The following is a 24,801-nucleotide window of genomic DNA, read 5'->3' on the forward strand; positions in this document are numbered from 1 at the left end:
TTGAGGACACAGGGAGGGGGAAGGGTAAGCTGGGATGAAGTGAGAGAGTGGCATGGACATATATACACTACCAAACGTAAAATAGATAGATAGCTAGTGGGAAGCAGCCACATAGCACAGGGAGATCAGCTCAGTGCCTTGTGACCACCTAGGGGGTGGGATAGGGAGGGTGGGAGTGAGACACAAGAGGGAGGAGATATGGGGATATATGTATATGTATAGCTGATTCACTTATAAAGCAGAAACTAACACACCATAGTAAAGCAATTATACTACAATAAAGATGTTAAAAAAAATAAAAATTAAATAAAATAAAATACTTCCTTAGCTCCAGCACAGAGTCCAAGTTCTTTCTCCTGACATGATGGATCCTTAACAACTTGGCTTTTGTTCATGCTACCTCACACAAGAAAGCATTGATTGCCCTTTTCTCTGGCTGGTATCATTGCCTATGTTTACCTGAAACTGTATTATCAATCCTTGTTTACGTGTTCTGATTCCTCACTAAACTGTGAGATCAAGAGCAATGACCTTACCTGCCCTTGATCTTGGGCACTTAAAGAGTCTATCACATAATAGGTGATCATTTTATAAATGAGAATTCAGGCACTTAAGTGCTATGTAATCTGGGAGATATATCTCAGACCAATGAGCCACAAACAAAAGAATTTTCGAGCTAGAAGAAACCTTAAAGATTATGTTTATTAAATGAACAAATTGTAGGGCCCAAGAACCTTGTGCAAACTATTCTGTACTACCAAGCAGAATAAATCACTCCATCAAATATGACCCCATTGTACATTATTAATGTACCCCTCTTGCAGCCCTTATCCTTCTATTCTGTTGTTAATTTTTTCTCAAGGACTAAGACAGTGTAAAATTTATCTGTGTATCACTAACACCTGGGCACAAAGAAAGTGCTAAGTAAATATCTATGGCATGAATGTATAAATGAATGCTGAGGAGAACTGAATTCTGTATTGGTTTCTACTACTAACTCATTCAAGGATAGGGAGCAAGTCACATAATCTCTCTGAGTCCCAATTTCTTAACTGGTGTCATGGAGGTTATAATCTCATCCAATTATTTCCCAAATCAATTGGAAAGATCTGTGTGAAACCAATATGGAAAACGATGCCATACTACCACAGTACAAACCATATCCCCCATGTGAAACTAGTAAGAAAATAAAGAGGACTCAGCCAGAGGGAAAATTCTGAATTGGGGGAGAAAAATGTCCTTTCAGCCTGGTAAACCAGTACAGGTTTTTACCAAGCAGGTGTTATCCTCTCTGCCATATGGCATGAGCCCGAGGGCCCCTCCTCCTCACTAAGGAACAACAGACCCAAGGCTTTACTGCAGTCTCCTTTATAAGACCTCTCAGACATCTTCTTTCTCAGTTCCCTGCCACAGTGGAAAAAAATCCAGGACAGGGACTCAGACGACCCTAGTTCTAATCTGGTTGTGCCACAATAGCAATTACGAGCCTTCAGGAAAGTCTGTTTTCCTACCTGTGAAGTGGGGATGCTAATCTCTTCACAGAGTAATTGTGAGGACTAATTATGCTAACATACATAAAGTTACTAGCACAGTGCCTGGCACATATTAGCTACACAATAAATAATAGCTGTTACTCCTCCTATAAAGGCATAAAGACATTTGTGCCACAAGGCACAGCTCAGCTTTGGTTAAGGCCCCTTCTTTAATAATTTACAGTTCAATAATGGGGAGAAACTCCCAAGGATCTTAACATTAGCAAATTCTTCCCCACCTTTTAATTGTATCTATTCCATTTGATGAAAGAATGAATCAGGGGAAAGCGATGCAGACTGGGAATCAGATACCTACTGCCATTAACCCTTCTCGATTTCAGTTTGTTTTTTTTTTTTTAAGAAGTTGGGGGTAGGAGGTTTGTTTTTTTTTTTAATTTACTTATTTATTTTTGCTGTGTTGGGTCTTCGTTTCTGTGCTAGGGCTTTCTCTAGTTGTGGCAAGTGGGGGCCACTCTTCATCGCAGTGCGCGGGCCTCTCACTATCGCGGCCTCTCTTGTTGCGGAGCACAGGCTCCAGATGCGCAGGCTCGGTAGTTGTGGCTCACGGACCCAGTTGTTCTGCGGCATGTGGGATCCTCCCAGACCAGGGCTCGAACCCGTGTCCCCTGCATTAGCAGGCAGATTCTCAACCACTGCGCCACCAGGGAAGCCCTCAATTTCAGTTTTATCATCGATTATACAAGGATAATAACCCACCTCATTAAACTCCTTTGAAGATTAAAAGAGGTAGTGAATAAGAAAGGACTCAGTATGCTACAAGGCAATGGACATGTGAACATTTTTTGTCATTGATTACAGTATAAATGACTCAGAATAAACCAATCCCCATTGCTGGAAGCATGATCCAAAGTATTTGGATGGTGACTCAGTATTGTGTTAGAATGTATGACTCTCCCACTTAAAATTCTTCAATAGCTTCTCATTACCTTTAAGATAAAGTTAAAATTCCTACATGATCTGACCTGCCTGCCCTCCCCTCCTCACCACCCACCTCTAGTCCCTTCACACTTCACATTCCAATCATAACAAACCACTTGCAGTTCTCTGTACAAGCCTACCTCACGGACCTCCTTGTCTTGGCACATGCTAATTATTCTCTGTCGGGAATACGCTTGTCTCTTCATAATTCTTCCCCAAGATAACTAATTCAGCTCAGACTGCACCATCAAGAAGCTTTCTTTATACACCCAACATTTTATTCAGTAAATTGTTACTTGCCAGATGCCAGGGATCCAGTAACTGACAAGTCAGACATAGCTCCTGGCCTCATGAAGCTTTAGCATGCTGCACTGTAACTGTTTGTGCCTTAATGTCACTTATAGGATTGGGAGATTCTTAGGAATTGGGACAATGTCTGATTCATCCCTATACTGCCTCTTCTCCACACAGGACCTGGCATAGAATAGGGGCTTTGCAAATGTTTAGTAAATCAACATGAAATAACCAACTTTGCACAAAAGACAACACTGGATATAAAGAATAGCAGTATTCTAGTATATACGTCACAGCTTACTAGTCATAAGACCCCTTCAGATACATCAGCATCTCATCTCATAATCTGCCTTGGAAAACAGAATTTGTAAGTTATGAAGGGCAGAGAGCCCTTTGAGGTCACCAGTGACTCCTATCACATTCCTTCAAGTGATAGGGCATTCACCACAACTTCAGAGGACAGAATGAATGACTTTAAATTAATAGAATCTGCTCCCTTAAACAATTAGCCCTAATCCTGGTTTTGTAGACCCAACCAACCCAAAAGAAAGAATTCTCTAAATGCAGCTATTTGAAGACATCTCAAGTAAAGTGTATCATTATCATTTATTGATGAAAAAAATGAAGCTCAGAAAGGCAAACTGGCTTTCCTAAGGGTCAAAGTGAAAACTGAAAATTGAGCCTAGCAGCCAGTTCTTCTGGTTCCAGGGTTAGGATTTCTACAGCATTCATAAATTAAAGCTGGAAGGGATGCCTATTGTTTATTAAGTCCAATTCCTTTACTCTGAGGCCCAGGGTGGGAAAGTGACGAAGATGAGTACCCCCCAGCCCAGGCTCTGCATCTACCACACTTGACTTGATCCCTAAAAAATCATACCTGCCCATATCAGAATAGAGGAAATAAAGGCTTACCAAAGTGTTAGAAGAATTATAATCCTCAGCTGATTTATCTGCAAAAGGAAAAAGACAAGGGACTCAGTCAGTAAACAATTACATTTAATCCTTTCTTGAGACCTAAGGAAGCCTATTCACTAAAGCATTTGCCAAGCTCAGAATAATAACAGTGTTACTGGTATTACAGGCCCAACACCATTTTAAACACATTATACACATTAATCCTCACTGCAGCTCTCAGTACTATTAGTATGTACACTTTCACAGGTTTGGAAACTGATGTTCAGAGAAGATATGTAATTTGTCCACAAATTACTTAACACAAAGGTTATTAGGAGTCAAGATTTGAATCCTGGTCTAATTCTAAATACTAGGCTAGAACTATATCCACATCATCAGGCCTCAATGATCAAGGAAATTTCCTGCATTCTAAGAGAAAGGGAAAGAATTCATGGCTGGCATCACCCTGAGCCATCTATAACAAATCATGACCAGCATGTGGCTTTAGCTTTTAGAAAGGATCCTTCTATTCCCCACAAGGAGAGAAAGACTAAGCCTTAGGAAAAGAGATGCATTAGTCATGTCAGGTATAATTAAAGGCAGGGTCTTATTTCTAAGAATAGGTCCAAGCTCCTTCAATCAGATAATCACCATATTTTATTAATTCTGAGACATGTATTTTTTCACATTAACATCTCAGAAAGAGATGTGTCCTACAATCAAAAGTATTTCATGATTTAATTGGCAGCTTCTTTTTTCTTTAGGGGCATGTAAAATAACAATGCACCTTACAATCAATGATATCTTAGACTTGATAAACTATGAAACAGACCCAATAGAAATCTTAGCAAGAAAATAAGTTTAAAGACCAAGTATTGTGTTTGGATTTATTCTTTAATTCCTGAAAGTCCAAGAAGAAATTGATTTCACCAGTTCACCACCAATGGGAATTAAGGAGAAGAAATATTATATCAAATCCTACATCTTCCTCACCAAGAAACAAGCCCAGAGAATGTCCAAGATCTCAATTCCATCATACATGAAAGTATCAGGTATAGCTTCTTTGGTCCTATGACAAATTATGAACCCATAAACTGTGACAATATGTTCTTAAAACAAACCCTGAATAGCCAGCTGTACTCTGGATAAATCAATTCAGGATATAGCTTAAACATAATTCACTTGTTTTTTTTGTCCAAAAGCACATTCTATACCAAGTGCAATACTATGCTTTCCTTGCACCACCCCCAACCTTATGTACTGCTAGTGTTTTTGAGGACTGGATATTCTGATAATAAATATATCTCCACCATATAAAAAATAAGTATGTTTGCTCCTTTTAAATGTGATGTACAATTTCTGTATATAAAAATCAAATTCCATAGCACAGAATGACAGAGCAGAAAATACTTCCAATCCCTTCATTTTACAAATAAATAAACTAGGGTTCAGAGGAAAAGAAACTGGTTCAAGGTTACATAAATCAGTCGCAAAGTAGGGCTAAAACCCAGAACCTGGCATTGTCAATCTAGTCTAGGCTTTGCTTATCACATTAGCTACTAGTTGGTACAGAAAATAAAGTGATGAAAAGACAGGAAACTTAACAAAAAATTGGCACGGAGGATTGTGCTTGGGCTTTTAGACAGCAAAGGATTTAAAGGCCCAAGTTGAAAACACACTTCCAACACTGGTATATCACTCAACTGATATGTTGAGGCTCTGTGAATAAGTCACTTAATTTCCCTGAGCCTAATTAATTTTCCTGAGTCTGCAAAATGGGGATAATGCCCTTGCATTTCCAATCTCCCAAGGCCGTCATGAGAATCAAATGAGATGGTTTATGTGCAAGCATATACAAATTGAAGTAGTGTTATCATAATTAACAGTATGAGAAGAAAGGAAATAGGAAAATGAGAGATAGGACATTAAAAATAACTGTGTCATAAACAACAAGGTCCTACGTATAATACAGAGAACTATAATCAGTATCCTATGAAAAACCATAATGGAAAAGAATATTTAAAAAAAGAATGTATTTATAACTGAATCACTTTGCTGTATAGCAGTAATTAACACATTGTAAATCAACTATACTTCAATTAAAAAAAAATTTTTTAAGTGCCAAATATACAGTTTTGCTTGGAGTTGCCTTGGTCTTCAACTTACAGAAAACAAAAAAATCCCTCACGTGTGTGTGCATGTGCACACACACACACATACACATACTTGCACAAATTTATACACACTGAAGTAGCTGTATGGACACATATCTGTACATTCTATACATATACACTCAATGTTATTCATTTATGCATGCATGGAGGAACATATACACAATTACCTGAATGTGTATATCTATACCCATATTCACTCATAAATACTTAAGTGGACTTTAATTCCAAACATATGCAATCCCACATGGCTATGCTTCCATATACATAAATAGTATTTGTACACATCTACACACATACACATAAAAACAGATTCTTCGAAAGACTTTGCTGCTGAGGCTTTCAAAGCCAGCTTCTAATCTGAAGTCTCCACGACAAACTCTTGAAAACACAAGCCATAATCTAGAAAACTTTCCTACCCATCAACCCCAATACTGCCTTGGAATGACCCAGTCCCTCAATGGAAGAAGTGATACAGACCCAGTGGGGCCAGATATCAGGAAGGAAACATGCTAGGAACATGTATGACCCTCTACTGGGCACCACTATGCAGCATTAGCAAAGCTGCAGTTTGTCATCCTCACCATCTGTGCCTACTGCTACAAGCCAAATACTTGCTGGGGAAAGCATCCTTCAAAATTAGCTAGTTCATCCTGGTTCTCACCTTTGCCAACAATACTGCCCTTTGAAATAGACAACATGAACGTCAGAAAAAGCACTGGACTCAGAGTTAAGACCAGTGGTTAAGAGATCACTAATTTAGCCACATTAGAAAGGCATTTTGGGCTCTAATGTTTGCAAAACAAGGGGAAACTGGAAGTGGTATATACTAAAGATACTTCTTGCCCTAACATTCTAAGATGCTATATAAAAGGCAAGTTTCCAGACATGTAGGCCTTCTTATGACTTGCCTAAGAAAAGAAAAAACTCTCTGCTATGGAAGGAGGTGCTCCAAATAGAGTTACTAGAAGCAAGTGGTAAACCGAAAAGGTACTGGTCTAGGAATTAGGAGAGCTGGATTCTAATCCCAATTCTGCAATTAAAAACATTCTGAAAAACACAGTCCCTTATACATATAGAGAGAGTACATCTAAAGAGCATTTATTATTACTGGCCAGTTTTTCATTGGACTGATTGGACTGATAAAAATCAGTTCCTTGAGGAAGAAATTGGGCTTGCCTACTTAAATGGCTTATCACATAACCTACTGATACTGAAAACGATGATAATGATGGCTACATTTTCATGGTGCCATTTTGCAACCTATAAAGAACTTTCGTTTCAATGAGCTCATTTATCCTCATTACAACCTCTTGAGATAGGAATTATTATTCTCATTTTGAAGCTCAAAGAAATGAACTGACTACTAGAACATAGTGAGTATCAGAATCTAGATCTTCTAGCACAAAGTCTATGTTCTTAACACGTAATATCACAGTACTTTTTCAAAACATGCAGTTTCAGAGTAAAGACTCAAGTTTGATGCAAAAACCCATCATCTTGGCTCTCAAATTCCAAAATTCCATCTTAGTGAAAGTGCCATCTCCACTCTTTTGAAAACGTTCTTCCTCCACCCCACACCAATAGGCATCTACTAAGATGAAAACCTCTTTTTTCCTAGACTGCCCTGGACACAATCCCCATACCTGTAAAGCTCATGTACTTCTGGCTATTGGAGGTCTTCTTCGAGTTATAAAATTCTAATACATCCAGGACAGCCTGCGGGTTTTTCTTCTGCTCTGACTTAGTGATATTTGATGTCTGAAGCAAGCGGGCCCACTGCTCTGGCATCCCCTACAAGAGAGACATGCAAGGCTGTCAGCAAGGCATAATCACAGGGGATCCTGAATGAAATTCAGAACTAACTCTGATAACTGATGGCAGCTAAAGATGGGTTTAGTCATTCCTTTCTCTCTCTGCCCTCAGAGTTCCACACAGGCCTCTCTTATAACCCATATCTTACTATATCTGTCATTTCTTGAGATGTTTGCCCCTTCACCAGGCTGTTCCTCCTTTAGAGCAGGAATCATGTCTGATTTGTCTCTGGATCATCAGTGCCCAGCACAGAGCCTGACGCCAAGGGGCCACTTAACCGAGGTCTCTTTAAGGAACGGAGATTCAAAGGCTTCTCTAGTACAATTCTGGAGGGGAGGAGCATGTGCCTCTCATTATTGTAAGAAGATAGTAATGAGGGTCTCGGGCAAAGACCGAGGCGTCAGGCAGTCTGGAAAGGATTACATCTAACAGTGCGTAGCCAGAGCTCTGAAAGGCCACAGGTCTGTCTGTGACCCGGACTTACTGTAAACTCGCCTGTGACGGCATCAAACCCCACGTGAATCGTGTGCTCGAAATCTGACGGAAGAGAAATCTCTGGCCGCTCCTTCTCCTTCTTTTTATTTGCTGTAAGAGAAACAGGGAAAAGGAGATAAAAACAAGGACATTACTACATTTTTAGGCTTCTTTAGCTCTTTGTTGAGCTCTAAGCTCCTTTAGAGGCCAAGGACTGTGATACAAATTCACATGTGCATTTACAGAGCCCAGTGCCAGATCTAGATTGGAGGAGATGCTCAATGCATGATAAAAGGCTTAATTTTTCATTGAACTAAAGTAAAGCAGGAGCAGAAAGAACATTCATCAGAATGTCCTGGTTCTACCACTAATGAGTCAGCTGACCCAGAGAAAGTCACTTCCTTTTTTCTGAACCCTGGTTTCCCCATCTGCAAAATGAGAAGACTCAAGTAGATGGTCTCTAAAGAGCCTTCCAACCCAGACATCCTACATTCTATGAGCTTATATAACCTGCTTCTGCCCGTTTGATCCTTGATTATGGACCACGTTAAGGTTCTCTACATTACAGAATTTTAGATTTGGAAATTGTTTTAATTAAATGAATAGCTAATATTTTATCATGTGCAATGATTCAAGTTCCTTCTTTTTTCTGTTATAGTTGATTTACAATATTATATTAGTTTCAGGTGAACAACACTGTAATTCAATATTTCTATAGATTATACTCCATTTAAAGTTGTTATAAAATATTGGCTATATGCCCTGTGCTGTAAAGTATATCCTTGTATCTTATGTATTAATTCAAGTTCTTTATTAATATCCACCGTAGCCTCACAACAACCCTATAGTTAGGTACTGTCATCCTTATTCTGCCGATAAAGAAACTGAAGCACAGAGAATAAGTTATTTGCCCAAGATCAAATGGATAGTAACTGGCAGCAGTCAGACCCAAATCCAGGCAGTCTGGCCCAGGCCCTGAGCACTAGACCACTATACTATGCTGCTTCCCTAGGCTACAACCTTAAAGAATCACTAAGTCTGAATATTTGTAATCATCAAGGGTGTTGTATACAGTAGGTGTTCACTAAGGTTCTGCTGATCTGGCATAAAAAGCTTCAATATTTAAAGAGTTGTCGTGCCCTTGTCGTACCCTTGTATTCCGCCAAGATTCCTATGTTCTAACTCCCAGTACCTCAGACTGTGACTTTATTTGGAAACAGAGCCATTGCAGATATAATTATTTAAAATATGATTAGGTCAAATTGGAGTAGGTTCAGCCCCCTAATCCAGTCAATGTCCTTATAAAAAGGGGATATTTGAAGACAAACGTACAAGGAGAACACCTTATGAAGATAAAGACAGAGATCAGAGCAATGCTTCTTCAAGCCCAACAAATCACCAGAAGCTAGGGGAGAGGAATGGAACAGATTTTTCCTCACAGCTCTCAGAAGGAACCAACCCTACAAACACCTTGATCTTGGACTTCTAGCCTCCAAAACTGAAACAATAAATTTTTGTTGTTTAAGACCCCTAGTTTGTGGTAATTTGTTGCAGCAGCTCTAGCAAACTAATATAATCCTTTCCCAACTAAAAAGAGTTTCTGGCCTTGGTATTAGCTAGACCTAGTCCACTGGAGCCTCAAAACAACTGTGTGACAAGTAGGGTGGTGATTTTGGTGCCCATGTGACAGAAGAAGCCAGAGGTTCCAAGAAGTTAAGTAGCCTGCCCAATGTTACAGAGCAAGTTAGAAGCAGATATGGGGCCAGGACTGAGGTCTTCAGACTCCCAACCCCAAGGCCTTTGTATTCTCTTACACTACTATATATAAAATAGATAACTAATAAGGACCTACTGTATAGCACAGGGAACTCTACTCAATACTCTGTAATGACCTATATTACATTATATAATAGTAATATATATTATTACTATGCTTTTAGAAAAGAATCTAAAAAAGAATGGATATATGTGTATGTATACCAGTTTCACTTTGTTATACACCTGAAACTAACAAAACATTGTAAGTCAACTATACCAATAAAAATTTTAAAAATAAAAGAAAAGCTATAATTTCATACACAAAAAACCCCTCAACAATAAGAAAATGCAATTAATGAAATATGCAAAAGACCTGAAGAGACACGTCACCAAAGAAGATATACAGATAGAAAAGATACTCAATATCATATTTCATTAGGGAATTGAAATTAAAACAACAATGAAAAACCACTACACACCTATTAGAATGGCCAAAATCCAAAACTGACAACACCAAATACTAACAAGAATATGGGGCAACAAGAATTTTCATTCATTAGTAGTGGGAATGCAAAATGGTACAGTCACTATGGAAGATACGTTGGCAGTTTCTCACAAAATTAAACATACTCTTACCATACAATCCAGCATTCGTGCTCCTTTGTTATTTACCCAAAGGAGCTGATAACTTGTTCACACAAAAACTTTCACGTGGATGTTTGCAGCAGCTCTATGCATAATTACCAAAACTTGGAAGCAACCAAGGTGTCCTTCCATAGGTGAATGAATAAGTAAACTGTGATACATCCAGAAAATGGAATATCATTCAACACTAAGAAGAAATGAGCTATCAAGCCATGAAAAGATAATGAGGAACCTTAAATACATATTACTAGGTGAAAGAAATCAATCTGAAAAGACTATATACCATATGCTTCCAACTATCTGACATTCTGGAAAAGGTAAAACTATGGAGACAGTATTAAGGATCAGTGGTTGCCACAGATTTGGGGGAAGGAGGGATGAATTACCCGAGCACAGAGGAATTTTAGGGTGGTGAAACTGTTCTGTATGATACTATAATGGTGGATATTTGTCTCTATATACATACACTTGTTCAACTCATAGATGTACAACACCAAGAGTGAACTCTAACGTAAAATACAGACTTAAGATGAATATGATGTGTTGATGTAGGTTCATCTATTGTAATGTACCACCTGGTATAGGATATTGGTAGTGAGGTAAGTTGCACATATGCGTGGGCAGGAGGTTTATAGGAAATCTGTGTACTTTCCACTCAATATTGCTGTGAACCTAAAACTGCTCTAAAAAATAAACTCTTTTTTTTAAAGACTTTGAGAACTCTGCTCTACAGACTTCATCTTCTCCTTTATCTTGCACTACAGGCATACCTCATTTTACTGTGCTTGGAGTTACTGCACTTCGCAGATATTATACTTTTTACAAACTGACGATTTGTGGCAACCTTGCATTGTCAGATGATGGTTAGCATATTTTAGCAATAAAGTATTTTTTAATTAAGATATGTACATTGTTTATTTAAACATAAATGTACACTTAATAGACTACAGTATAGTGTAAACATAAGTTTTATATGCGTTTGGAAACCAAAAAAAATTCATGTGACTCTTTTTATTGTGATGCTCACTTTACTGTGGTAGTGAGCATCACAATAAAACTGGAACTAAACCCACAGTATCTCCAAGGCATGCCTGTACTTATGTTTCACACATTCTACACCAAATACACTGAACCAGTGATGGTTCACCAAACGTAATGGGCTCTTTCACACCTCTTCCTATTGTCTCAAGTTACTCCCTTTGCCTGTGAATCCTGCCTTTCCCTTTCCCTTCCCTTGCCACCTCACCACACAAACCCTTTTATTTATCCTTGCCAGGTCTCAGCTGAAAGGTCATCTCTTCTGTGAAGTCCTTCCTGATCTCTAGGTTGGGGAGTTCTTCACCCTCCCCTCTGTTCCCACAGCACCATTATAGTAATTGCCTATTTTAAGGGACTTAAAATTTTTTCTTTTTTTTTTCCAACCAGACTGAATTCTAAGTTCAGGGGCCATGTCCAATTTATCACGAATCCCCAACAGCTAGCAAAAGCCAGGCATAAAACAGGTGCTCAGACACTGAGTGAAGAAAGGAACAAACGATCAGACACCTAACTCAACCTGACAGGGAGTCTAAGGAATCTGCCTAAGACATGCAAATTCTCTCCAGGGCAGGAATAAATGTTCCATTTTTATCAGCTCTGACATGATTTTCACAATCCCGTTTTAAAATCCTGCTCTGTGGTAGCTCAGCACACTGGCCAAAAGATATTCTGAGGTCCTAATGCCTCCACAGACCCAATATAACCCTGATGAAAGGCAGCAAAATGCAGGGGGCGGCGGTGGGGGACACACAAGAAGGTCTAGAATCCAGGCCAGTTTTGCCTCTACCACACCATACAGTCCAGGTGCTCAGCTTTCTCATCTGAACAATGGGGAGCATGAACTAGATGATCTTAAGTGCCCTTTCAGCTCCTATACTCCAAATGTCTTTGAAAACAGAAAGATCAGCACTCTCAAAGTCCTGTATCTACATTTCTTCCTGACACAGCATCCCACAGTTTTAACAGGTACTTCATATACATCATCTCATATAATTACCACAATCCTGAGAGTCAACTTTACTTGGAGATTAGGAAATTGAAGCATGGACCTGCCTACAGTTCTTGAAGTAATTCAAATTCAAAAAGTGTGGCATCAAGAGCCAAGGCCCTTTACATTCTACTACTTTGCTTCCCCTAAAGAATTTCAAGTTGAATCAAGAAAACATACTTTGTTATAATGAGAAGAAATAACATTAAATAAGAACTTACCATGTATAAGATACTATAACCATAAAATATTTTCCTTAATTCTTATAATCCTATGGGATACATTATTACTACTGTCATTTTACAGATGAGGAAACTAAAATGCAGTTAACTAATTTGCTCAAGCTCATATAGTTAGTAAGAGCTGGGATTTTAACCCAGGTCTGATTCCAAAGGTTCTTTCCTTAGTACCTTAGTGAGAACCATTTGCCTACATGCCAATTGCTAGGGTTTAAGCTATTTTTACACTTGGCAATTTCCCTTCCAGAAGCAGCTGCTTTGAGAAAGGGAATGGTTTATTACGGTTCATAAATGGTTCATTTATGACATAAGTCCATCGGTCTTACTCATACCTAGAATGCATGGGACATGTCGCAGGGCTTTAGAATTGCTTTCTGCTCCTAAATTTCCTCTGATCTAGTCAATTAAAAGATTGTAGAGAAGAACACTTATGTTATTTTTATGCTTTATTTAGATTATTTTTATGTTTTACTTAGATTTTTGTTTTATAGTTATATATCTTATATTTTATATATTATTTCTATGATATGTTAGCAATATGCCATATAATATACCATCACAGGCACGGAATGTCAAATACACAACAAACTTCAGTAATGGAAACACAGAAAGACAGTGGCTCAGAGGATGAACAGCCTATAGAAAAGAGCCCCAGGGAAATGAAATCACTTAACACATGAACATATAAAGAGTATTTGACATTTGTAGTTTTAAGAGGCTTACCTTTTTGGCCTCAGTTTCAAATAGAGTATTTGTTCCAGAGGCCCAGGCCCACGTCCAGAGCTTAGAATCCTGCTTCTGACACTACAGAGAACTCTTGAGAACTCCTTGGGAAACCTCTCCTTGGGCTGTTTAGTCTCAGTGCACAAATTCTTTAATCTGGCCTAAGAGCCCTATCTAAACCGACAGGAAATACAGCCTATATGTAGGAAGAGAAAGGTATTTTACCCCAGGACCATTCTTTAATTCTATCTTGGAGGAATCCTATTAAGAGTTGTTCTTTTGTAAATCTCATAGCAACTCTTAAGTGTTAATCACAGATTCCAAAAGAAAACCATGACTGCAAGGAATAATAGCCACAAAATTACTACCAACTCTTAACAAAGCTGCAGTTTGCATAACCTTTTTCACATCGTTAGTCTTATAAATCCATTCAGCAACTCTATGAGATAAATATTATTATGTACCCATACTACGGGTAAAATAAGTGAGGTGAAGAAACGTAGAGCAACTTACCAAAGGTCACAAAATTAGGGATGGTCAATGGTGATAACCTCCAGTGCTTGAACTCCAATATAGCTGCTTCTACATGCACTATGCCTTCTGCAGACTAAGTGAATATGAATGGAGGTCATTAAATGCAAATTTGTTTTAAAATAAGTTAAAAGAACTAACCAAATCAGTTCTACTAAAGGCATTAGTCTGAACATCTCTAGGATGGGAGCTTTCAAACAGTACATGGTGTCTGAGGACTTAGAAGAATTAAAGAGCACAGTCCAGAAGTCAAGAGACAATTGTTCAAATGTAGACTCCATGCACCGCAACTATGTAGCATATGACCTTGGGCAAGTCCTTGACTCTCTGAGCACAAGAGTATCAGGGTTGTATAGTGGAAAGGTCCCTGGAATCATAGAAAAAAGCTGTAATCGCAGATCAGCCACTCCTTGCCCAGATGACCTCGGGCAAGTTACTCAAACTGAACTACCTCAGTTTACCATCTACAAAGTGAAACATTTATCTCCCTGAAAAATTGGCACATTTCACAAACATCAAAGTTCCTAATATGTGGTAACTAACAGGCATTCAATAAATAGAAGCTCAGTTACTGCTGTTACTATTTTATGGTTATTACTATTGTTAGTACTATTTGTTATTACTATTTTTATTACTATTGCTCTTATTATTTTAAGGATTAACTAAGATAAAGAAAATGTACGTTCTGTGTAGAAGCTAGAGAGCTTTACAAACATGAGTTATCATTAATAAAAAAGTGTCAGAGTAAGATTTACCAACCCACTCATTAAAACAGTTTAGAAACTGTGGCTAAGGAAAAAGAAGAACGAATCATCTGATTTCATGAAACTAGAGATCACAGACTTGAGGAAATAAAGTGAAAAAAGAAGGCTGCAAACCCATCCATCCTAATATTAACCCTATCTTTGGCCAAGTCCATTTGGCTTTCTGGTAACATGGGAAATGAGGCTGACGTTACAAAATCCCAGGTTGCAGTATAGCCATCCAAGTTTCAGCACAAATCATTGACCTTATTTTTTTTTTAAAGATTTATTTTTAAGAAGCCCTTCTCATTGGTTCAGCTGAGCTAATCTAAGCTCAAGGCAGTAAAACACTCCAAACTTGGAGAGATAAACACTGACGTAGTCCAGTTTTAAAATTAACTTTGCTAAACTCTTCCCAAGCTTGGAGAATTCCACTTCGGTTGTGAAAATGCAGCCAGGAAAAGATTCCAAACTAAATGCTACAGGACTTCTTAGAATAAACCAAAGGCTCCAGATCCTAACCACAGGAACCAGGCTTTCCCACATGGAATTCTGCAACTCAGCACCACCTATCACAGGCCCTCAATTACAGCTTCTTGCAATCATTTATGCATCCCCCCAGGCACACACTGAAGCCACGCTGGAGGTCAGCATTAGGTAATGCCCATAGACATTCTACCCATTGCCAGCTCAAATCTCAACCACTAACGCAGCCCACAGAGAGCTCTTCTTTCTCATCTCCCAAATCCCTTTAGACCCCAAAACTACCCCTCTGGAAATTCTGGCTCCAAAAGTCTGGGTAGGATCTGGGCAACTGTATTTCAGAAAAGCACCATGAGTGAGTCGGATGTGTAATCTGGGTTGGGAACAACTAACAGAGATAGTATGTCGTGATGTAATAGATACTTTAGGAAGACTTAGTTCCATACTCATCCCTGCCACTTTCCAACTGTAAGACCTTGATCAATTTACTTTTCTCTAAGCCTCAGCCTCCCCAGCTGAAAATGAGTTGTTACAGATATCAGATCAAACAAGAAATGAGGTTTCCCTTAAAAAAAAAAAAAAACTTCATATTTGTATAGTGTTTTAGAGTTTAGAAAATGCTTTTACATCCACTACATCAAATGACAAAAGCCTATTCATGATATGGGATTGATGGGAATTATAATCATCCCCCACTTTACAGTTAAGGATACAGGGATTAAAATAAATAGGTAAAAGGGCAAAAATCACAGAGTTAATAAACGTTAGAGGTAGGACTCAATCTAGACTAAGTCCAGTTCTAGCCCATTTCTCTGTATAGCTGGTATAAATTCTCAAATACTTCATGAAGGGCATACCACTTCAAAGACTGCCAACACTGCGGTGCTTCCTTCTAGGACTAAATTAAGCACAAAGCAGCAGGTCGACAAATGCTTATTGGTTGAATGATAAAATCAACAAGCACAAAATCAAGCTGAATAACGTTTCCAAACAAAAGGAAAAAATTCATTTATTTCATTTTGATGCATGCATTAATTATAGCCATCTAAGGTCTTAAAGCAAAGGAGTGAAACCTATGTGCTCAGGGTATGTATAGGAAATACAAAACTAGGTGGTGAAAGAGAGGCCACTAAATCGTTTCACAAGAACTTCTTAGAACTCTATGCTTCCTACATCTATGCTTTGAATTTATAGAGCTACAGCTTTGATCTTGAGCTATGAGACTTATTTTCAGACCAGATCTGGCCTGGGGTTACTCAGCGAGGATTTCCAGAAGAACCTCTGCATCTACAGCTTTATTGCTGAACAAAGTACTTCACAATGGCCTAGTTTTGTTTCACGAATATACAACCTGATCTAACCTCATCTTTATATCTCACTTATGTAATTATAGCATTTCAAAACTATAAGAGACTGTATATGTCTACTGGTTTGACTAATCTTCTTAAATTGTTTTTTATTGAATGAAAGATTCTTCAAATTCTAGAGTGCTTTACAATTTTCAAAGGTTTCACACACGATTTTTTTTTAACTTTTTATTTTATATTGGAGTATAGCCAATTAACAGGGTTGTGATAGTTTCAGGTGCACAGCAAAGCAACTCAGCCATACATATACATGTATCCATTCTCACATGATTTCATATAACCCCATAATAACCCTCTTTTTCCCATACCCCTATATTATCTCTTCTCCCTCCCCTCTCCCCACTGGTAACCACTAGTTTGTTCCCTATATCTGTGTGACTCTAATATTTTAGATGAAGGCACTGAAGTCCAAAGACAAGTAACTGACCCAAACCAGGCAGCCAAATTATGAGAGAACCAAGACTACAACACCGATATCCCAATCCCCATCTCCCCATTCAATACATAAGGTCATCCCTTCGGTTCCCAATGATGTCTAAACACTTCCATCAGCTGTTTTTTTTTTTTTAACAGTTTTATTGAGATATAATTCACATACTATACAATTCACCCATAGAGTCTAAAATTCAGTGACTCAATACATTCATGGAGCTAGGGAATCATCTCCACAATCAACTTTAGAACATTTTCATTACCCCAAAAAGAAACCCCATACCTCTTAGCCATCGTCCCCTAATCCCATTCACATCCCCCTACAACCCTAGGCAACCACTCTTCACTTTCTGTCTATGAATTTGCCTGGATAATATGAATTTGCCTGGATAATTCATATAAGCAGAATCATACAGTATGTGATCCTTTGTGACTGGCTTCTTTCACTAATAATAATGTTTTCAAGGTTCCCCCTTTTGTAGTATGGATCAGGACTTCATTTCTTTTTGTTACCAGCTAATATTTCTTTGTATGGATATATCACATTTTATTTATCCATTCATCAGTTGATGAACATTTGAGTTGTTCCCACTTTTTAGCTAATATCAATAATGCTGCTATAAACATTCATGTACAAGTTTTTGTGTGGACATATGTTTTCATTTTTGGTAATATAGTAACTCTTTATATTTTTGATATAACATCCTTATCAGATATATGATTTGGGAAAATTTTCTCCCATTCTGTGGGTTATCTTTTCCCTTTCTTTCTGAAGCACAAAAGTTTTAATTTTGATGATGCCTATTGGTCAGGAATCTCATCGTCTTCCTGGTTTGTCAGTAAGAACAGTTCCAACTTTTTATTTTTTATTTTTAAAAGTCCTCTTTACTGCATGTAGAAACCTGGGCTGAAAGCCTACTTATTTATAGAGATCAAGAATTATGGTTGATAAAGTACAATATTAAAAATAAGCACACATCTAAACTGAGGGATAAACAAAGTGGCTATATATGTGGGAGAAGATTCTATGGTAGAGTAACATCACCTAGATCATAGCTCCTCACCTAGGAAGTTGGCAGCTACTACATAAATGAATTAGCCAGAAAACAAAAGTTAAGCAACTTATGTGTGCCTCTTCTATCTAGACCCCAAAAGAGCTCACAATGAAGGTGGGGTAGAGGAAAGGGTAAACACAAAGATGCATGCCCAATGTACTCAATTAGAGTCCTCAATAGTTCTCATTTCAGTTTTTCAACAATCATTTCCTATATGTAAGATCACTGCCTATTGGACATCTCTATGTCAAGACGTCTCAAATGCAAAGTGTCTAATATTATCTTTTCACTTCAAATGCAATCTGTTTAAGTCATCATCTTTCCTGCTCTCCAACCATCAACCTTCCTCACTTGTTCCTCTTCCTGTGTTCCCTATTTGGTTAATGATACTATTATCTACCATCTCCCCTGATCTGTAGTTATACAGGTATATTTTTCTGCAACATATTTTCTGCAATTCACCACTGTACTTGGCATATTTGGCCTACTGTTTCAGAATCCCAATTCTGACTTTACCACGTAGCCTACTAGCTAAGCCTCCCAGCTTCAATGAAAGAGTAAGAGAAAGGGTACTGGGACTTCCCTGGTGGCACAGTGGTTAAGAATCCGCCTGCTAATGCAGGGGACACAGGTTCGAGCCCTGGTCTGGGAAGATCCCACATGCTGCAGAGCAACTAAACCCGTGTGCTACAACTACTGAGCCTGCGCTCTAGAGATCGTAAGCAAGAACTACTGAAGCCTGTGTGCCACAACTACTGAAGCCCATGCACCTGGAGCCCGTGCTCCACAACAAGAGAAGCCACTGAAATGAGAAGGCTGTGCACTGCAGCGAAGAGTAGGCCCTGCTCAACGCAACTAAAGAAAGCCTGGGTTCAGCAGCGAAGACCCAACGTAGCCAAAAATAAATAAATAAATAAATAAATTAATTAATTAATTAATTTTAAAAAAAGAATCTGGATACAAGGGACTTCCCTGCTGGTGCAGTGGTTAAGAATCCGCCTGCCAATGCAGGGGACACAGGTTCAATGCCTGGTCCGGGAAGATCCCACATGCCGTGGAGCAACTAAGCCCACGAGCGACATACTGAGCCCGCGTGCCACCACTACTGAAGCCTGAGCACCTAGAGCCAGGGCTCCGCCACAAAGAGAAGCCACTGCAATGAGAGGCCTGTGAAGCGCAACAAAGAGTAGCCCCCACTCAACACAACTAGGGAAAGCCCGTGCGCAGCACCGAAGACCCAATGCAGCCAAAAATAAATAAATAAATTTTTTCAAAAAAAAAAAAAGAATCTGGAAAGAAGACATTCCAAATGAAACTAGTTTGGGGGAAAAACCATATCCAAATGAAGATATTTCAATATTTCTTATATTTTGTGAGGTCATAAACAGTTTAAGAACTTAAAAAGTAAGTAAATATATGGCTTCAGATTCCCCAAAATCTGGCAAGAGCATAATTATTTTCCTAGAATTTTGGTCAGATATAGTTAATAGAGTGTAATAATGGGTCTATTTTCCATTTGACTTCACAGTCATTTCAGGAAAAGAAGATAAGTAATAAGGAAAATATTTAATGAGAAAAAGAGGGATTAAAGGAAAATAAAATCAAGGAAGGGACAAATATTTTATTCAGGTTACAAAAAAAATTTTTTTAACTATACAAATGATGAGAAAGAAATGAAATACTGTACTTTTATCACCAGGTAAGATGGCTCGGTAAAATCGGTCCTTCTTTTTCTTCTCCTCTGGGTTTGGAGGCAGAGGTTTGGAACCGTGGTTTAGGGTTCCAGCATCTTTGCTGCCAGCTCCAATCATGGTGCTGGTATTTCTCATCGGAGGGGCTGGGGGTTTGTCTTGAATGTCTAGGCCGTTATTCGACATTGTCACCACCAGCAGCAGCTACTGGAATCAGAAAGAAGAACATAACTCTTTTATTATTTTTTGAGCAAAAGGAAATATGTATTGAAAATTTTAAAGGAATCCAAATTTTACAACCCTTCCTCCAGGACCCACCTCAAGCCCTTCCACTGCATACCATGACTACTGCTATCTTATTCAGTCCACCATACGCAAAGATGTAATACCTGCTCTGTGCCAAGCACTGCTGAAAATTCACAAGGTTCTTGCTTTTCTCTTCATTCTCCTATCTAAGGCATTGGAGAGCACAAAAAACCACCATGATGTGATTTAAAAGGCAGAAATTTGGCCCAGTTAAACTGAGAATGAATCCCTGTGCTACTTAACAAGCTTTAGAGAAATTCCTTAACCACTTGGGTTCCATTCAGTTGTTCACATGAAGATTAAATAAAACTGCCAACAGCATTCCACACAGTGAGTTACAGGCCTAAAATATTTAGGTTGCTCACAAACCTACAATATTTACTATCTGGTCCTTTACAAGAAAAGTTTGCTGACCCCTGGCCTTTATCATCTCTCCAGTATCTCCTTCCTCTAAAATTTGACCTTGTTCTAAATATATGATGATCAATGCATTAACCATCTTGTCCTATACGGTGCTGAATTTACAGGCAATTTCCAGTGCTTCTGGGAAACAGGAGTAAAATCTAAAAGAAAAGGAAAAAAAATCCCTATCACATGGAACCAGTAGTTTTAGTGAAGATAGGTGTTATTGCCTTAAATAAGTGTGCTTGACAATAGATAAATATGAATATATCCAGAGTTAATAAAGTTTCTCATTATTCTTCATGCTACACTGGAAATTATATCTTTAACCATGACTACTTAGAATGTAAGCTCCTTAGAGTCAAACACAACAGTGCTTTTTAGACTGAAGTTTCTAATCATTAAAAAAAAAAGTGTAATAATCACCAAAACATTTCAGAAATATAGATGTCCTTGTATGACCCTCATAAATTCTGATTTAGAATGGCTGGGTTAAGCCCAAAATTTATAATTTTAAAACTTAGTGATCCCAGTGCCTGCCAGAATTGAATACCACTGCTTTAGAAGTTAATTACTTAAATGCTATGGACAAAATCTATAGGAGTCTTAATATTTTCTAATAAATGCAGAGCTAAATGATCCCTTGCATCCATTTTTTCCCTCAATCCTTTCTCCACATGCCATCAGTGATCTTAAAACACTCATACCTCTACTTAAAACCCTTCAGTGACATCCCAGAGTAAAAGCTAAAGTTCCTTAGCTTGCTTTTGAAGGCTCTCCCATTGTTTAACCCATTCCACCATCAGCTTCATTTCCAACCACTACCACTCCCTCTAATTCCCCTTATACTCTAGCCACACCTAACTTCTTCAAGTATACTGTAGCTTTCACACTTTCATTCCTTTACACATGCTGTTCCCTCTGCTTAGAATGCCAATTTCCCTATCCTCAAATTCACTCCTCCTTCAACTGCTCTTTTTTTTTTTTTTTTTCTTTTTTTGCCGTACGCGGGCCTCTCACTGTTGTGGCCTCTCCCGTTGCGGAGCACAGGCTCCGGATGCGCAGGCTGCTCCACGGCATGTGGGATATTCCCAGACCGGAGCACAAATCCGCGTCCCCTGCCTCGGCAGGCGGACTCTCACCCACTGCGCCACCAGGCAAGCCCCTCAACTGCTATTTCTTCTATGAAGCCCTTTTGAAATGTTCTCACCTTCAAGAAGTTAAGGTCCCCTCTTCCACACTCCAAAGGCAATGGGTATATTGCCAGGTTATCACATTTATTTTTACTGTTATAATTATCTTCGCCAGGAAGAATGTAACCCAAAGGTCAGGCACGATTTTGTCGCCTTTGTAATCCAAAAGAGCCTAGTATAGTATCTAACTCAACAGTGGGTTCAATAAATATTTCTATTAATCAAAAGTTTGACAAAGTTATATACCTTGCCTTTAAGGAATTCAGTACAGACAAAATTTTAAGATCCTTTGCAATCTTTGATATTGAACTGCCTCACAAACTAAGCCACTGTACCTGGACACAGCTTGCATTCAAACCACACTTCAGAAATCTCTGTTCTCCTGAATTTGCCAAGTAGTCTCTTACCCTCCTCTTGCCCTACCCCCCCCACCCCCAATGCTTCTTGTCAGTGATTTCTCCCTCCTCTGACTGATGAAAATCTTACTCATCTTTTAAGATCAAATTTAAACTTCATCTGTTTATATAATTCATCCTGACCTACCTCTGACAAACCCACTGCTCCTTACTTCTCTTTTTGAACAAAGGAAATCAAGTAAGCAAGGACAATCTTGTTAATCTAGAGTAACTCTCTGGGTGGTGTGCTTTTTATCCATTTCTTCCAGTTTCATTTTGCAGATTTGTCTTTGCTTTCCCTCCCAGCCCCAACTCAAGTCCCTCAGCCCCCGCAAAGAGAATTTCTACTGGCCCAGCTCTCAAGAGTACCTTCCCACTCCAGACTGCCAGTTCCAAAATTACACTCCCTGCAGCCACCTGATACCCTAAGCAGGCCCTTCCTTGCCTCTTAGGTCCTTCAGCCAAAAGCTTCATTGAATATTACTCCTTTTCAGGATGACAGCCCAGGATTGCACCAAGAAAGGCTTCATCAACCTTTCTGATAAGGCTTTCCTTCATTTCTCAGTTCTTCCACTGTGTTTGGAGAACTCTTAGGTGGTAGATCGCCACTTTCAAAAAAAATTCTAAATTATTAAAACCTAAAATCTGTTGTTGGAATACAATGTTTGAATACTCTGTACCACATTCCAGCCCAGGTCATCTAGCCTGTGCTTGAAAACCTCCAGTGATAGGAAATCTACAGTCTCACAAGTCAGCCTATTCTATCTTTGGTGACCTCATTTAGAGAGCTCTCACTTATATTGTCTTTTTTTTTTTGGTTTTGGTTTTTTTTGCAGTACGCGGGCCTCTCACTGTTGTGGCCTCTCCTGTTGCGGAGCACAGGCTCCGGACGTGCAAGCTCAGCAGCCATGGCTCACGGGCCCAGCCGCTCCGCGGCATGTGGGATCTTCCCGGACCAGGGCACGAACCCGTGTCCCCTGCATCGGCAGGCGGACTCTCAACCACTGTGCCACCAGTAAAGCCCTCACTTATATTGTTTTATCTTCTCACACTGAATTGAAATTATTTGTTTACACATTTGCCTCTCCCTGCACTTCCCTTCCCTGCCAGACTTAAGACTATGAACTCCTCAAGAACAAAGTTCAGTGATCGCAATCCCCAACACCAGGCCTGGCACAGAACAGGTAATCAGTAAAGATTTGTTGAACAAATGAACAAGCAAATGAATAAATAAAAGAACAACAAATGAACAAACACTACTTCCATCTATTATTTCTAAATCCTATGAGGGCTACTCAGCGAAAGTCTATTGCCTCTTCCCAGACAGAACTTTACGTACCTGAAATCATCTCTCAAGACTCCCCCTACGGCCCAAAATCTATTTTCTCAATGCTAAACATTGCCAGTACTTTCAACTATACTCACAGAACACAAGTTTGTGCCTTCTTGAACCTTTCCTTTGAACTTACTTGGACTTAATATTTTTACACTACTTTCCAGTTTCTCTGCAGCCCTCCATCCAGTCCTTTCCTATGGCTTCTGCACAAGTCTTTACTCTCTTTACACTTCATAGATCCATTCAGAGGTCATTTTGTCCATCTATACCTAGCACAATAATTAGCACATTTTAAAACCTACACTATTCTAAACTTTGTTTACAGGAAAACAAGTCCAAAATTTCAATCCTGATAGGAAAAAGAAGAAATTCTTTTTTTTTAATTTTTACTGGAGTATAGTTGATTTACAATGTTGTGTTAGTTTCAGGTATATAGCAAAGTGGATCAGTTATACATATACATATATCCACTGTTTATTTTTAGATTCTTTTCCCATATTGGCCATTACAGAGTATTGAGTAGAGTTCCCCATGCTATACAGCAGGTTCTTATTAGTTATCTATTTTACATACAGTAGTGTGTATGTGTCAGTCCCAATCTCCCAGTTTATCTGTCCCCACCCTTATCCCCTGGTAACCATAAGTTTGTTGTCTACCTCTGTGACTCTACTTCTGTTTTGTAAATAAGGTTCATTTGTACCCTTTTTTTTTAGATTCCACATATAAGCTATATTTGTCTTTCTGTGTCTGACTTACTTCACTCAGTATGACAATCTCTAGGTCCATCCATGTTGCTGCAGATGGCATTATTTTGTTCTTTTTTACGGCTGAGTAATATTCCATTGTATGTATGTACCACATCTTCTTTATCCATTCCTCTGTTGATGGACATTTACATTGCGTCCATGTCCAGGTTATTGTAAATAGTGCTGCAACGAACATTGGGGTGCATGTATCTTTTTTTGAATTACAGTGTTCTCCGGATGCCCAGGAGTAGGATTGCTGGGTCATATGGTAGTTCTATTTTTAGTTTTTTAAGGAACCTCCATACTGTTCTCCATAGTGGCTGTACCAATTTACATTCCCACCAACAGTGTAGGAAGGTTCCCTTTTCTCCACACCCTCTCCGGCATTTATTGTTTGTAGATTTTTTGATGATGGCCATTCTGACCGGTGTGATGTTACCTCATTGTAGTTTTGATTTGCAAGAAATAACTCAGCTCTTGAATAACATGACCAAATATATATTAAATCTTCTAGCAATCCCTGCAGGTCAAAGACTGGGGAGGATGACAAGCCAACGCCTTCTGACAAGCTGCAGAATAAAGCTAAGCCTGAGGCCAACATTTAGAATGAA

The 24,801-nt window shown here is 38.8% G+C and overlaps 1 protein-coding gene across 12 annotated transcripts in view; it reads right to left on the reverse strand.

Annotated features, from left to right (window-relative positions):
* The window catches only part of PAK1 (p21 (RAC1) activated kinase 1), a 236,681-nt gene that overhangs the window by 44,372 nt on the left and 167,508 nt on the right, over positions 1-24,801 (reverse strand). For 10 of the 12 annotated variants that reach the window (XM_081241109.1, XM_081241114.1, XM_081241110.1 and 7 more), the window contains 4 exons: positions 19,809-20,019; positions 8,130-8,230; positions 7,477-7,624; positions 3,678-3,715 (listed from right to left, as the gene is read on the reverse strand). In XM_081241109.1, coding sequence (XP_081097235.1) covers positions 3,678-3,715; positions 7,477-7,624; positions 8,130-8,230; positions 19,809-19,998 — 477 coding nt within the window. In that variant the 5' untranslated portion in view covers positions 19,999-20,019. The remainder of the gene's footprint in view (positions 1-3,677; positions 3,716-7,476; positions 7,625-8,129; positions 8,231-19,808; positions 20,020-24,801) is intronic. The other 2 variants (XM_081241107.1, XM_081241105.1) reach the window with 1 other exon arrangement.

The sequence above is a fragment of the Mesoplodon bidens genome (genome assembly GCF_964165515.1).
Source record: "Mesoplodon bidens genome assembly, chromosome: 7".
Taxonomy (NCBI): domain Eukaryota; kingdom Metazoa; phylum Chordata; class Mammalia; order Artiodactyla; family Ziphiidae; genus Mesoplodon; species Mesoplodon bidens.